Genomic DNA, 12,213 nt, shown 5'->3' with positions numbered 1-12,213 from the left:
TTCAAAGAACCGCTTAAAAAATATTTTTGGAAATTTTGGCTCGTTTTGTTTATATACTTGGATCTCACAACAAGATGGTACAAGAAATTCTAAAATCCGGAAACCCTGTATTGCTCAGAGTAGTAGGATTTATTAAAGCAGAAAAAAAGTTCACTTGCAACAAGCATTTGCACATAAATAGATGTTCGACAAAAGAAATGGAAAATCAAATCAGAAACGATCACAAGGATGAAGCTTTCTCCTCGAGGGATTCCTTAACCGCCTTCAAAAGCGATGGCATCAACTTCTGATTGGTAACAATAATTCCTGTGTCGAGATCCAGATATCTTCCTCTTGAAAAATCTAATGGGTTCCCTGCAGCATCTGTGGCCACTCCTCCAGCTTCTGCAAAAGTTAATAAACAAATAAGCCAATGTCATAACAACAAAGTTCTCAAGCTCTGCAAAGAAGAACAGAAGACCTGTCACAACTATATAGCCAGCAGCATGATCCCATATTTTCTCACGGTAGCCTGCACGAGGAAAGCGCAGATATATGGCCCCATCTCCTCTCGATAGAGCACCATACTTTGCCTGGCTATCGATTCTTACTGGCGGCGCTTTGACTCCAAGGTTCTGACCACGAATCATTACATATATAATTAAAGTTAGATACTTCTACCCTTTTATCTTTTCCAGGTAGCAAACGGGAAGAAATCATACTTTAGCAATTGAGCTGGATAAGTCATGCATAGAATGGGCTGCTTCATATGATTCAAAGAATGATGCTTCTTCAGGATTCTCTATTGCACTGACTTGTACCTGTAAAGAAGTTGATACTCTATTTAATACCTGTAAATATTACTTGGAAATTAAATGCGCGGAAACTGACCTTCACTGCTGATGAACTATCTAGCGACTGCATGTAAGTTCCGGTACCAAGTTCAGCATAGAAGAGGCAACCAACTTCATCATGCGTTGCATCTTTTTTGGCATCGGCAATAGACGTCAATGGAAGATTCGGACAAGCCAGGGTTCCTAATACTACTTTCCCTTCGTCTAGCATTCCTAATGCAATTGCATATTGATCTCCTCTTACAAACCTGTTATAAGAGCTAATTAGCCTACTCTTTGGCAAAGTGGGTTAAAAACTTAAGATCACAAAACGTATACACATCAAATCATAAACATAATATCTATCAAATAACCTTTTCATTGCTAGTGCATGTATCTCAAACACATTATCGGCATCTTCATACTAACAGGTTCAATAAAGAAAAAACCCCACCACTACCAAAAAGCCGAAAGTGATTGCATTATGTTTTTCGTTGTATGGTCTAAATGGACTAATATTTTGTTAACGATTGTTACAAATCCAAAAACTGTTATGGACAGAATAGAACAAGAAGAAGCATGGCAAGAGCTAAGAAAGACATGATTAGATGAATCAAAGCTCAGATAAGATTCAAAAATAGATACCAAGTGTACTACAAAAGAAAATAACAGAAAAATAAAGGCAAACAGGAACTGTTGGGAAAAAAGATAAGGGAATGTCAAAATATAGCCAGCAAATATTATGTACTAATACATACGCTTCAATATTAAAAACACAAAGTTGTCAAATGGCATAAGCCAGTAAATTATAAGTTTAATCGACAACCATGTGCACCAGATACCAAGTTTAAAACTCACCCTTTTGTGCCATCTATGGGGTCCAACACCCAATGTCTACCATGAGAACCACCGTCAGATTTTCCGCTGTCGATAGCCCTGAGAACATCCTCTTTGGTTAAAGGAGACACATCATATGATCCATCACTAGCTAGAGTGTCATTGACAAGCTTTGTAATGCGCTCCAAAGTTTCCACAGCATCGTCCTTACGAAGATCTTCTGAATCCTAAAGATATTACAGAACAATTATAGGGCAATTTTTGTTTCTTCTGTATGTCTAAAAAAGAATCTGAGATACAAACTGCTGACCTCCTCAGCCACCAATGAAAATGGTTGAGAAGAAAGTTCCCTCTGTAGGACAAAACTTACAAGTGCTTGCGAGCCTGTAAGCGGAGAAAACAGATCAAAAGAAACGGTAGGTATAAGTTGGTTTTGCATATAGTATATTAAAATTGTAAGTGTAAGATATGTATTGAATTCTAACAAAAAAAAAAATCAATGAAACTTTATTCAAAACAATTAGGAATTGAGATAAGAGTCTACATTTCATCCCCTCAATTACCTGTTTTAAATAGCAGACAACTCTACAACCCTTTATTTACATTTCTAGGAATATGCAAATGATGCATAAATATCATGTTATCTCCGTAAAAGAAAACATGGGTGTGAACGGATTAAACGAACCAATTGAAGGTTACAAACAGGGTGAAATCATAAGTAATTTGTATTAAACAACTTGTGTAAGCATTGAAAACATAAAAAGCAGACAATGATATGGCAGTATGCATGAGATGGGGATTAGAAAGGATAGAGAGGGAACCATAATCAGCGACTGTGACGGGACTTTGATCCGATTTAGATTGGACATCTGAATTCAACAGAGCTTTTTGCACCTTCTGAAAAACAACAAAACTACATATTTAGTAGATGATCCAACATAATTCAAAATGATCAACTTCTATACAATGAACCAAGATTACACATTGCAAAACTCAAACTCAAACTGCAACCGAAACAAATCCAATACCCCTAACCAATTCCTTCCTGATCTGTCAAATTCAGGAGTACCCTTTACTTATGAATCATTTGCTGTTGTAATTCTCCACAGTAAATGAAAAAACAAGTGAAGCTAAAAATAGTGAGAATTGGAGGACGTGCCTGGCAGAGACGAGCAGAGAGAGAAGCAGCCTTTTTGGCAGCAGCGAGCTCCTTGTCATAAGACATTGAAACACAGAGAGGTCTGAATGGCAGTAGCGAAGAAGTTGAGGTTTTAGGATTGAATGGGCTTCTGAATTTGGGTTTAATGAGAGTTGAGCTTATGCCATTTATACACTTCATCTCTTTCGTTTTCTTTATGCCAACTAAAACCTTGTCTCTATTTATATTTAAAGATGCCTGTTTACCCAATTGACAAAATATTGGATTGGAGGGCCACTTTTTTTAAAAAAAAATTTATTCTACTTCAATTTTAGACAATGAAAGTCTAATATTTGAATTGACTCAAGTGTCTTTAATCTTTTTTAATATAGTGTGTATATTTTGACCATTTTAATTTCATTTCATTGGTTTGGTGGATTTTTTTCATGAATGTTGAATTTGCATAAAAGAAATTTAAGGTAATTCATTCTAAGGGTATCTAAATTATTGTGTTTTTTTTTTGGTGATTAAATTTTATTTTGACAATCGGCAGACTGATTTTGCTAGTTTTACCTAAAAATTTATCACATATGAATAAATTTAATATTGAAGGGGAGCTTTTAGGTCAAATTTTCTTATTAAGCAAGTTTTTAAATAAAAAAAACACGGATCACACAAGAATTTTTTTTCAAAAATCTCCCATTGAAAAAAAAAATTAAAGTATGGTAATTAAAATAAAAAAAAATAAAGTTTGATAATTAAAATAAAATAAATTAAAAATTTGGATACTCTTAATATGAATGACTCAAAAATTAAGTTTAGACATTGGATTACAATTTAACGGGTTGATGGGTTTAGTTAACATAATTAATACTGCCAATTCAATGAATAAATTATTAATGTAGGAAAGAAGATAATTGTTTTTGGTTTGATGAAAGATAGAAGATGAACTATAGATACTTTAAATTGGATAACAAAGGTTGTTCAAATATAGTTAGTAACAATACGAAAACATTTGACTAGTGCTGAAATAAAATCTAAAAATAGTAATTGATTTACACCACAAAAGAGAAATTGCGCAAATGGGACGGATGACCATCAAACCAAAACTTAATTCTCATTTCAACTCCCTCCCTTAATGTTTGCAAAACAAAGCTCACAGAAATTAAGACAAAAAGTTTCAGATTATTTTGCATAAATATAAATGTTGCATTATGAAGATATGAGTTTTGATGCTATTATACATTGATTAACTTTGAATAATTTGGTGTGAATTAGGAAGATAAATTTAAAATGGGGGACAAGGGGGGAAGCAATGCATCAATAGATGATACAATAGTGTGCTATGCACCCACAATGATCACAACAAATGGGGTATGGCAAGGTGATAATCCTTTGGATTACTCACTTCCTCTATTCATCTTGCAATTAACTTTGGTTGTCGTCACGACTCGCCTTCTCGTTTTCGTCCTCAAGCCTTTTCGCCAGCCTCGTGTTATTTCGGAGATTTTGGTAAGAAGAATTCGTCCCCATGCGTGCTTTTCGAATAATGTGATATGGTATAATTTACACATTTTGTTGTTTTGGAACAGGGTGGCTTGATTTTGGGTCCATCTGTAATGGGACGCAGTAAAGTATTTGCAAGCACCATCTTCCCTTTAAGAAGTGTGATGGTTCTTGAAACAATGGCGAACGTCGGTCTCCTCTATTTTCTATTCCTCGTAGGAGTCGAAATGGACATTTCGGTTATTAAACGGACTGGTAAAAAGGCATTAGCCATAGCAATTGCGGGAATGATCTTGCCTTTCATTACCGGTGTTGCCTTCTCTTTCTATATCCACAAGGATTCCCACAGCTTGAACAAAGGCACTTTTATTCTTTTCTTAGGCGTCGCCCTCTCCGTTACTGCATTTCCCGTACTTGCTAGGGTCCTTGCTGAGCTTAAACTCATCAATACTGAGCTTGGTCGCATTGCCATGTCGGCTGCTCTTATCAACGACATTTGTGCTTGGATTCTGCTGTGTTTCGCCATTGCTCTCGCTGAAAACGACAATGCCTCTCTCGCTTCCTTGTGGGTTATACTCTCCAGTGTAGCATTTGTTGTGTTTTGTGTTTTTGTTGTCAGACCCGCCATCTCATGGATTATAAGAAGAACGCCCGAAGGGGAAACTTTTAGCGAGTTCTATATTTGTCTGATTCTTACAGGAGTCATGATTTCAGGTTTTATAACGGACGCCATTGGGACACATTCTGTGTTTGGCGCATTTGTTTTCGGGTTGGTTATACCAAATGGACCCCTCGGCGTTACTCTAATAGAAAAGTTGGAGGATTTTGTGTCGGGACTTTTACTGCCTCTCTTCTTCGCTATGAGTGGGCTAAAGACCAACGTTCAGGCTATTAAACAAGCTTCTACATGGGGATTTCTGGTTCTGGTAATAATACTGGGAAGTGCTGGTAAAATTGTTGGTACTTTGGTTGTCACTTTCATCTATCAGATGCCTATGCGTGAAGGCCTTACTCTTGGCTTGCTCATGAACACGAAAGGCCTTATTGAAATGATCATTCTCAATGTTGGCAAGGATCAAAGGGTATCAGTTTTTTCTTTTCTGAAACATGTTTTCACTTCTTAGCATTTCTGTTTCTATGTTGACATAACAAAATGTGCAGGTTCTAGATGACGAATCGTTCGCAATCATGGTGATTGTAGCTGTGATTATGACCGGACTAGTGACGCCTGTTGTTACCGCAATATATAGGCCAGCAAGGAAATTCATTCCCTACAAAAGAAGAACCATCCAGAGATCAAAACCAGATGCAGAGTTAAGGGTACTAGTATGTGTACACACCCCTCGAAATGTTCCAACAATTATCAACCTTCTTGAAGCATCACATCCTACTAAAAAATCACCTATGTGTGTCTATGTCCTCCACTTAGTCGAACTCACCGGACGAGCCTCCGCCATGCTCATTGTTCATAATACACGGAAATCAGGCCGCCCTGCCTTGAACAGAACTCAAGCTCAATCCGATCATATTATTAATGCTTTCGAAAATTACGAGCAGCACGCGACCTGTGTTTCAGTTCAACCCTTGACGGCTATATCCCCTTACTCTACTATGCACGAGGATATATGTAATTTAGCAGAGGACAAAAGAGTGGCCTTTGTCATAATCCCTTTCCATAAACAACAAACAGTGGATGGTGGCATGGAAGCAACCAATCCAGCATTCAGAATGGTAAATCAAAATGTACTAGCAAACGCGCCCTGCTCCGTTGGAATCCTCGTCGACCGAGGACTTAATGGCTCCACTCGGATTGCTGCCAACCAGCTATCGCACCATATAGCCGTTCTTTTCTTCGGCGGACCTGACGATAGAGAAGCATTAGCCTACGCTTCGAGGATGTCTGAACATCCCGGAATAAGCTTAACCGTAATGCGATTCCTGGCAGGAGACGATGCTGCTCAATCAGCCGGGGCTGGGACGGGACTGCAGAACGAACCGAGAATACTAACAGTTGAAACACACGATCAAAGAGAGAAACAAGTGGACGAAGAGTATATAAATGAGTTCAGGGTGCAGAACAACGATGAGAATGTGTTTTACTCAGAAATAATAGTGAACAACGGAGAGGAAACAGTTGCGGCAATAAGATCAATGGACATCAATGCGCATGACTTGTTCATTGTTGGGAGAGGACAAGGAATGATTTCCCCACTCACTGCTGGACTAACAGATTGGAGCGAGTGTCCTGAGCTTGGAGCCATTGGTGATCTACTTGCTTCATCAGATTTTGCAGCCACGGTTTCTGTTTTGGTGGTGCAACAATACGTGGGAAGTGGGCTGCAACCCGACGCCATTACTACGCCGGACGGGCAAGGTCCGCCCGAGGAGCAGCAATACAGTGGTTTACAGTTGATGAATAAGCGACCTGCGCCGTCAAGGTAGCCCTTCATCACTCACAAATCAAAACATTACAAAAATTTCCTTCTCCTTTTGCCTTTGTATTATTATTTGATGTAGCTTTGCCTCTGAGTTTTACCAAGAAATACATATTGTAATTGTATATTCTTCCAGAGCTTGTATTTTTAATTAACTTGCAATTTTTAATTAGTGATCGTTCAAACGGCAAACCATATTTATGATTTTTTTTTTAAATCTTCCCAACACTAATTTTTGAAGCTAACATATCTTCTACAGCTAATATTTCAAATCTTCTATACTATACTATAATCTTGAACTCCAAATTAGCATTAAGCATATTTTGACAAGTGGATTAACTACAATTTTTCAAGTGGCAATTTTTTTTATTTAAATGTTTTGATTATTACATTAATTAATATTAATATATAGAAGTTATAAAATATGAAAAGTTAAAATTTATAGAAATTTAAAAATCTAATGGTTATGAATTGATTTTTTTTATTAATATATAATATAAAAAGTTAAAACTTATACAATTTTAAAAGTCTAATGGTTATAAATTGAAAAGTTTTATTAATATATAGAAGTTATAAAATATAAAAAGTTAAAGCTTATATAATTTTAAAAGTCTAATGGTTATGAATTGAAAAGTTTTAATATATAATTCATTTTTATAATTAATATAATATAAAGAATTTTGTAACATTTAATCATCAAAATCTATAATCTTGAACTTCAAATTAAAAATTAAGTATATTTTAAAGGCTTAATTGCATAAAAAATCACCAACTTTCGCGTGTTTTTGTTATTTAACAATTTTTTTTCTTGTCATAAAAACCACAAACTTTCATTTTTTGGCATATTTGTCCACGGGATGTGAAACGACGCCGTTTTGAATGTAAAACGGGGCCGTTTCGCGCAAAAACGGCGTCGTTTTGCGCTTAATTTTTCAAAGGAAACGGTTATGTGGACGAATATGTCAAAAAATGAAAGTTGATGATTTTTTATGCTAAGAAAAAAGGATTATGTTAAATGCCAAAAACACGCGAAAGTTGGTGATTTTTGGTGCAATTAAGCCTGTTTTAAAAAGTGGATTGATTATAAATTGTCAAGTGACAATTTTTTCATTTAAAGTTTATTTATTATTTCAATAATTAGAAGTTATATGATATTAAAAGTTAAAACTTATAGCATTCTAAAAGTCTAAGAGTTATGATTTGAATTTTTTTATTAATATATAGAAGTTATAAAATATGAAAAGTTAAAACTTATAGAATTTTAAAAGTCTAATGGTTATGAATTGAAAAGTTTTAATATATAATTCATTTTTTTAATTAATATAATATAAAAACTTTTATAAAATTTAATCATCAAAAACTATAATCTTGAACTTCAAATCAAAAATTAAGTATATTTTAAAAAGTGGATTGACTATAAATTGCCAAGTGACAATTTTTCATTTAAAATTTATTTATTATTTCATTAGTTAGAACTTATAAAATTTATAAAGTTAAAACTAATAGAATACTAAAAGTCTAATAGTTATGATTTGAAAATTTTAAATGTATAATTAATTTTTATAATTAATATTATATAAAGAATTTTGTAAAATATTTAGCCAACAATATTTAAAAATTTATGATTTAAACTTTTTAAAAGTTTTAATATATTTATATTGTTTAGATTTTGTTTTTATAAATTATAATCCATAAAATATAAATATTATATGTTATAAAAAATAAAAAATTAAAACTGTATATGTTAATTATATTAAAAAGTTCAATAATTTAATTTATTGCAAGTTATAAAAATAATTTCTTTTATATCAATCAACTAATTTTATTTAATAATTATATTAAATTAATTGATAATTTTAAAATATATTTTATTGAACATTATATTTATCTAATATAATGTTATTTAAACTAAAACTTAAATTTTAAAATTTATTTTGTTAATATGTTATTATATGTTAAGAATATGAAATATTTTTTAAAATTTAATGATTATGAAATTTAGAGAGTTTTTATTTATGTTTATAAGTTATAAAATTTTAAGAGTTTTTCACATTGAAGATGACAAGTAAGTACTATATATCTACGTGTGTCTCTTACTCTTTGCTCACGCAATAGACCACACCATAGATGAATTCTTCTTTCGGAAAGATGTGATTTGCTGGCTACTATCATGGTATGTGTTTTCGGTAATCCTCTATTGTTCAAATTTTTCATAAGTTTTTTTATTATATTAAGATGTCGTTAATATCTATACAAAATGGATATAACTTTTTTTGGCAAAAAGTACAAAAAAACCCTCCAAGTTTACCCAAAGTACAAGACAACCCTTTAACTTATTTTTGGCTAAACAAACCCTCACAGTTCTAAAATCAAACAAAAAAACCCCTCCCCCTAACTTTGACTAACAGACGTTAAATGGGTGACGTGGCACTAGAAAAAAGTTCAAAAACACCCTTAATTTTTAAAATACTTACCAAATTCATAATTTCAAACTTTTTGTATCATTTAACTCTAATAAAAGGTTCAAAATTACTCTTAATTTTTAATTTATCAATTTTATAATTATAATTTGTTTTGTTTTATTTCACCCTCTTTTTCCTAATTATCTATAATAATTTTTCTTTAAATCAATTTAAAATTATACCATTGTAACCCGACACTCCCGGAATAAATGACCACCGGTATAACAGATTAACATTTTTCAATAATTTCTAAATTGAACCCTTTAAAATTTTAAATTAAAGACCTGAATACACTTTTACCTTTAAAACCGTTTAGAAATTAAATAATAATTAAATTAATTTTTTTGCCGGACAACCACCGACCCATCGTAGGTGGGTCCATTCTTTCAGACCCACCTATGGTGGATCAGTTCAAATAGAACAGACCCACCCGTCGGTGGGTCCGCTATAAGACAAGGTAGGTGAATGTTTTTTGAAATTGTGTGTTTATTTACTATTGAATGAGGTACATATTTATAGGATTACAATGTTGAGTATAGCAAGAATAATTGACATAATTACAATGATACACTAATATAAATTTCCTATATTTATAATATGAACATGATTAATTTCTCTTGATTGTAGCAGGTGATTGATAGGATGATTGTTGATTTTCTTGACTGTCAATATTGGTAAGGATTTTTTGATTTGTACATTGATATGATTAATACGCCCCCGCAAGATGGACGTCTGATACGTGAGTCCAATCTTGGTTCGTAACTCATGATATGAAGTCTTGTGCAGCGGTTTGGTGAGAATGTCAGCCAATTGATCTTTGCTGGCGACATGTTGAATGCGAATTTGGCCGAGTTGAAGTTGTCTTTGACGAAGTGGAAGGAGAGAGCCATGTGTTTCATTCTGGAGTGAAAGACTGGATTCTTGGCATAAAATAATAATTACATTGTAGTTATTTAAAGTATAAACAAATAGAATTTATAAAAAAACTATGGTTATAAAAAGCAAGAAGTTTAGTATATTAGTAATGTTTTTAAGCAATTGAATGCAAAAGTTTTTTTTATGTTGAATCATTAAATTTAAATTGTATTATATTATAAAATTGTAAAATTTTGTTTATATTAATAAATTAATAATTTTACGTTAACATATGTTTTAGAAATGAAGTAATTTTTAAAAACCAAATAATAAATTTTATTCGATTCTAAATTTAATTTAATTATATCAAATAAATAAATCTAATTGAAAAGTTAATCTTTTACCAACAATTCAATTATTAAATTGAAAAAAGACTCCAAGAATAAAGTTAAAATAATATTACATAACCGTGGTGGGTATGTTCAGACCCATCGGTGGTCTCCGGAATCGGAAAAAAATAATTAAAAAAATCTATTTAAATTTTTACGGTTTTTCGGCGATATATTATGGTGATGTTAGTGAACAGATCCAACCAGTAGTGATTTTTGAATCTGCAGTTGTTTTGGGACTGACCGTGATTTCGCGGTTGGCGTTAATTTTGGGATTTTGAAATAGGTTTTAATTAGATTAAGTTTGATTTAATTATTTTTATTTAATTTAATTGGTTAATCTGGTGTGCCTGTTGTTGTTTGTTCTGAGAGTGTCGGGTTATGGCGGTTCAATTTTTAATTGATTTTAATAAAAAAATTAATTAGAGTTAATTAGAAAGAAAATGGTGAACTAATACAAAAACATTATAATTTTAAAATTGGTACGTGTTTTTAAAGTTAATAGTATTTTTAAACTTTTTTTGAGGATAAAATGATACAAAAACTTTAAAATATGAATTTAGTAAGTATTTTAAAAATTGAGGGTGTTTTTGAACTTTTTTTCTAGTGCCACGTCACCCATTTAATATCTGTTAGGGACGGAGGGGTTTTTTTATTCGATTTTAGAACTATGAGGGTTGATTTGAGCCAAAAATAAGTTGAAGGGCTGTCTTGTACTTTTGCGTTCCCCTTTTTTCATAGAATTTTGATATATTATAGGGGTAAAAAGTTATTAATTTTTATATTCTCAGTACCTTTTTCTTATTTTTTTTTTGTATTTGTCATTTTTATAGAAATTGAGAGGGATCATGTGAGTTGAGGCCAATATTTGTGTGTTAGATTTTATTTTAAAAAAGATAAAAGTATGTCCACTTATAAATGTATAAATATAAATTGAACTTTAATTTTTTTATTAAGCATGATTAAGTCATATATATGTTCATCATAAACTATAAAAGGTATAGGAATAATTAAATTTTATCTAAATATAATTTTTGATGCCTTTATAAATGAAAAATCAATATGCTACCATTCATCTTTAAAATTGTATAAAACTAAATTTTATATTAATTTATTAAATGTTATTAGCATTATATATGATAAGAATTTATGTTAAATATACATACTTTAAAAGTATACAGTATCTTTCTGTTTGTACTACAATGATAACTTATAGTATAGATTACTAGGAGTGATCGATGTAGTAGTTAAAATGTTAAAACCAATCAATATTATAATAAAATACAAACACATTCAAATTAAAGAGATAAAGTCTGAACATTTGATTTTATCAAAATAATTTTTTTTATCTTAAAGGTTAAACATAAAATATAAATATAAAAATTATAATGTGTTATACATTTAGCATTGTAAATTTATAAAGAGATTTTAAAATTTTAATTAATAAAATTTAAAAAACTTAATGACAAACTTTATAGTTTTAATGTAATAATAATAATTATAGGTTATTTTATATGAGAAAGTTTTGTAAACTTTAATCAATAATTTATAGTAATATTATATCTTATTAATAAATTAAATATTTAATTAGTATTAATAAGTTTAATAATTTAATTTATTGTAAGTTATACAAATGAATTTTTAAAACCAATCAATAAATTTTATTGTATAATTATATTAAATTAATAAATAAATTAATAATACATCTTATTAAAAATAACTTTATTAAAAAATTATAAAAATAATACTATAAAGATTAAAAATTTAATTATGAGATAT

General features: G+C 31.2%; 2 protein-coding genes across 2 annotated transcripts; one reads left to right on the top strand and one right to left on the bottom strand.

The window, feature by feature from the left end:
• Positions 1-87: 87 nt before the first annotated feature.
• On the bottom strand, positions 88-3,003 carry LOC126655488 (SAL1 phosphatase). Its single transcript, XM_050349701.2, has 8 exons — positions 2,809-3,003; positions 2,471-2,546; positions 1,960-2,033; positions 1,671-1,876; positions 871-1,081; positions 702-800; positions 461-614; positions 88-384 (listed from the first exon to the last, which is right to left on the bottom strand). The coding sequence occupies exons 1-8, from the start codon at positions 2,986-2,988 to the stop codon at positions 221-223; spliced, it is 1,164 nt and encodes a 387-aa protein (XP_050205658.1). The 5' UTR covers positions 2,989-3,003; the 3' UTR covers positions 88-220.
• Positions 3,004-3,912: 909 nt separating this feature from the next.
• On the top strand, positions 3,913-6,863 carry LOC126654959 (cation/H(+) antiporter 15). The gene is made up of 3 exons (XM_050348966.2): positions 3,913-4,299; positions 4,380-5,375; positions 5,455-6,863. Exons 1-3 carry the CDS (start codon positions 4,081-4,083, stop codon positions 6,733-6,735), a joined length of 2,496 nt encoding a protein of 831 aa, XP_050204923.1. The 5' UTR covers positions 3,913-4,080; the 3' UTR covers positions 6,736-6,863.
• The last annotated feature ends 5,350 nt before the right edge of the window (positions 6,864-12,213 follow it).

This window comes from Mercurialis annua, linkage group LG7 (genome assembly GCF_937616625.2).
Source record: "Mercurialis annua linkage group LG7, ddMerAnnu1.2, whole genome shotgun sequence".
NCBI lineage: Eukaryota > Viridiplantae > Streptophyta > Magnoliopsida > Malpighiales > Euphorbiaceae > Mercurialis > Mercurialis annua.
Note: the sequence above shows the minus strand (reverse complement) of the source record. Positions and strands in the feature narration are given on the sequence as shown.

Coding starts and splice junctions, on each gene's coding strand:
- LOC126654959 (XM_050348966.2), top strand. CDS start 4,081: ATGGGGGACAAGGGGGGAAGCAATGCATCAATAGATGATACAATAGTG. Junction 4,300..4,379: donor GTGTTATTTCGGAGATTTTG/GTAAGAAGAATT, acceptor GTTTTGGAACAG/GGTGGCTTGATTTTGGGTCC. Junction 5,376..5,454: donor ATGTTGGCAAGGATCAAAGG/GTATCAGTTTTT, acceptor CAAAATGTGCAG/GTTCTAGATGACGAATCGTT.
- LOC126655488 (XM_050349701.2), bottom strand. CDS start 2,988: ATGAAGTGTATAAATGGCATAAGCTCAACTCTCATTAAACCCAAATTC. Junction 1,877..1,959: donor TTTCATTGGTGGCTGAGGAG/GTCAGCAGTTTG, acceptor TAATATCTTTAG/GATTCAGAAGATCTTCGTAA. Junction 1,082..1,670: donor CCCATAGATGGCACAAAAGG/GTGAGTTTTAAA, acceptor CTCTTATAACAG/GTTTGTAAGAGGAGATCAAT.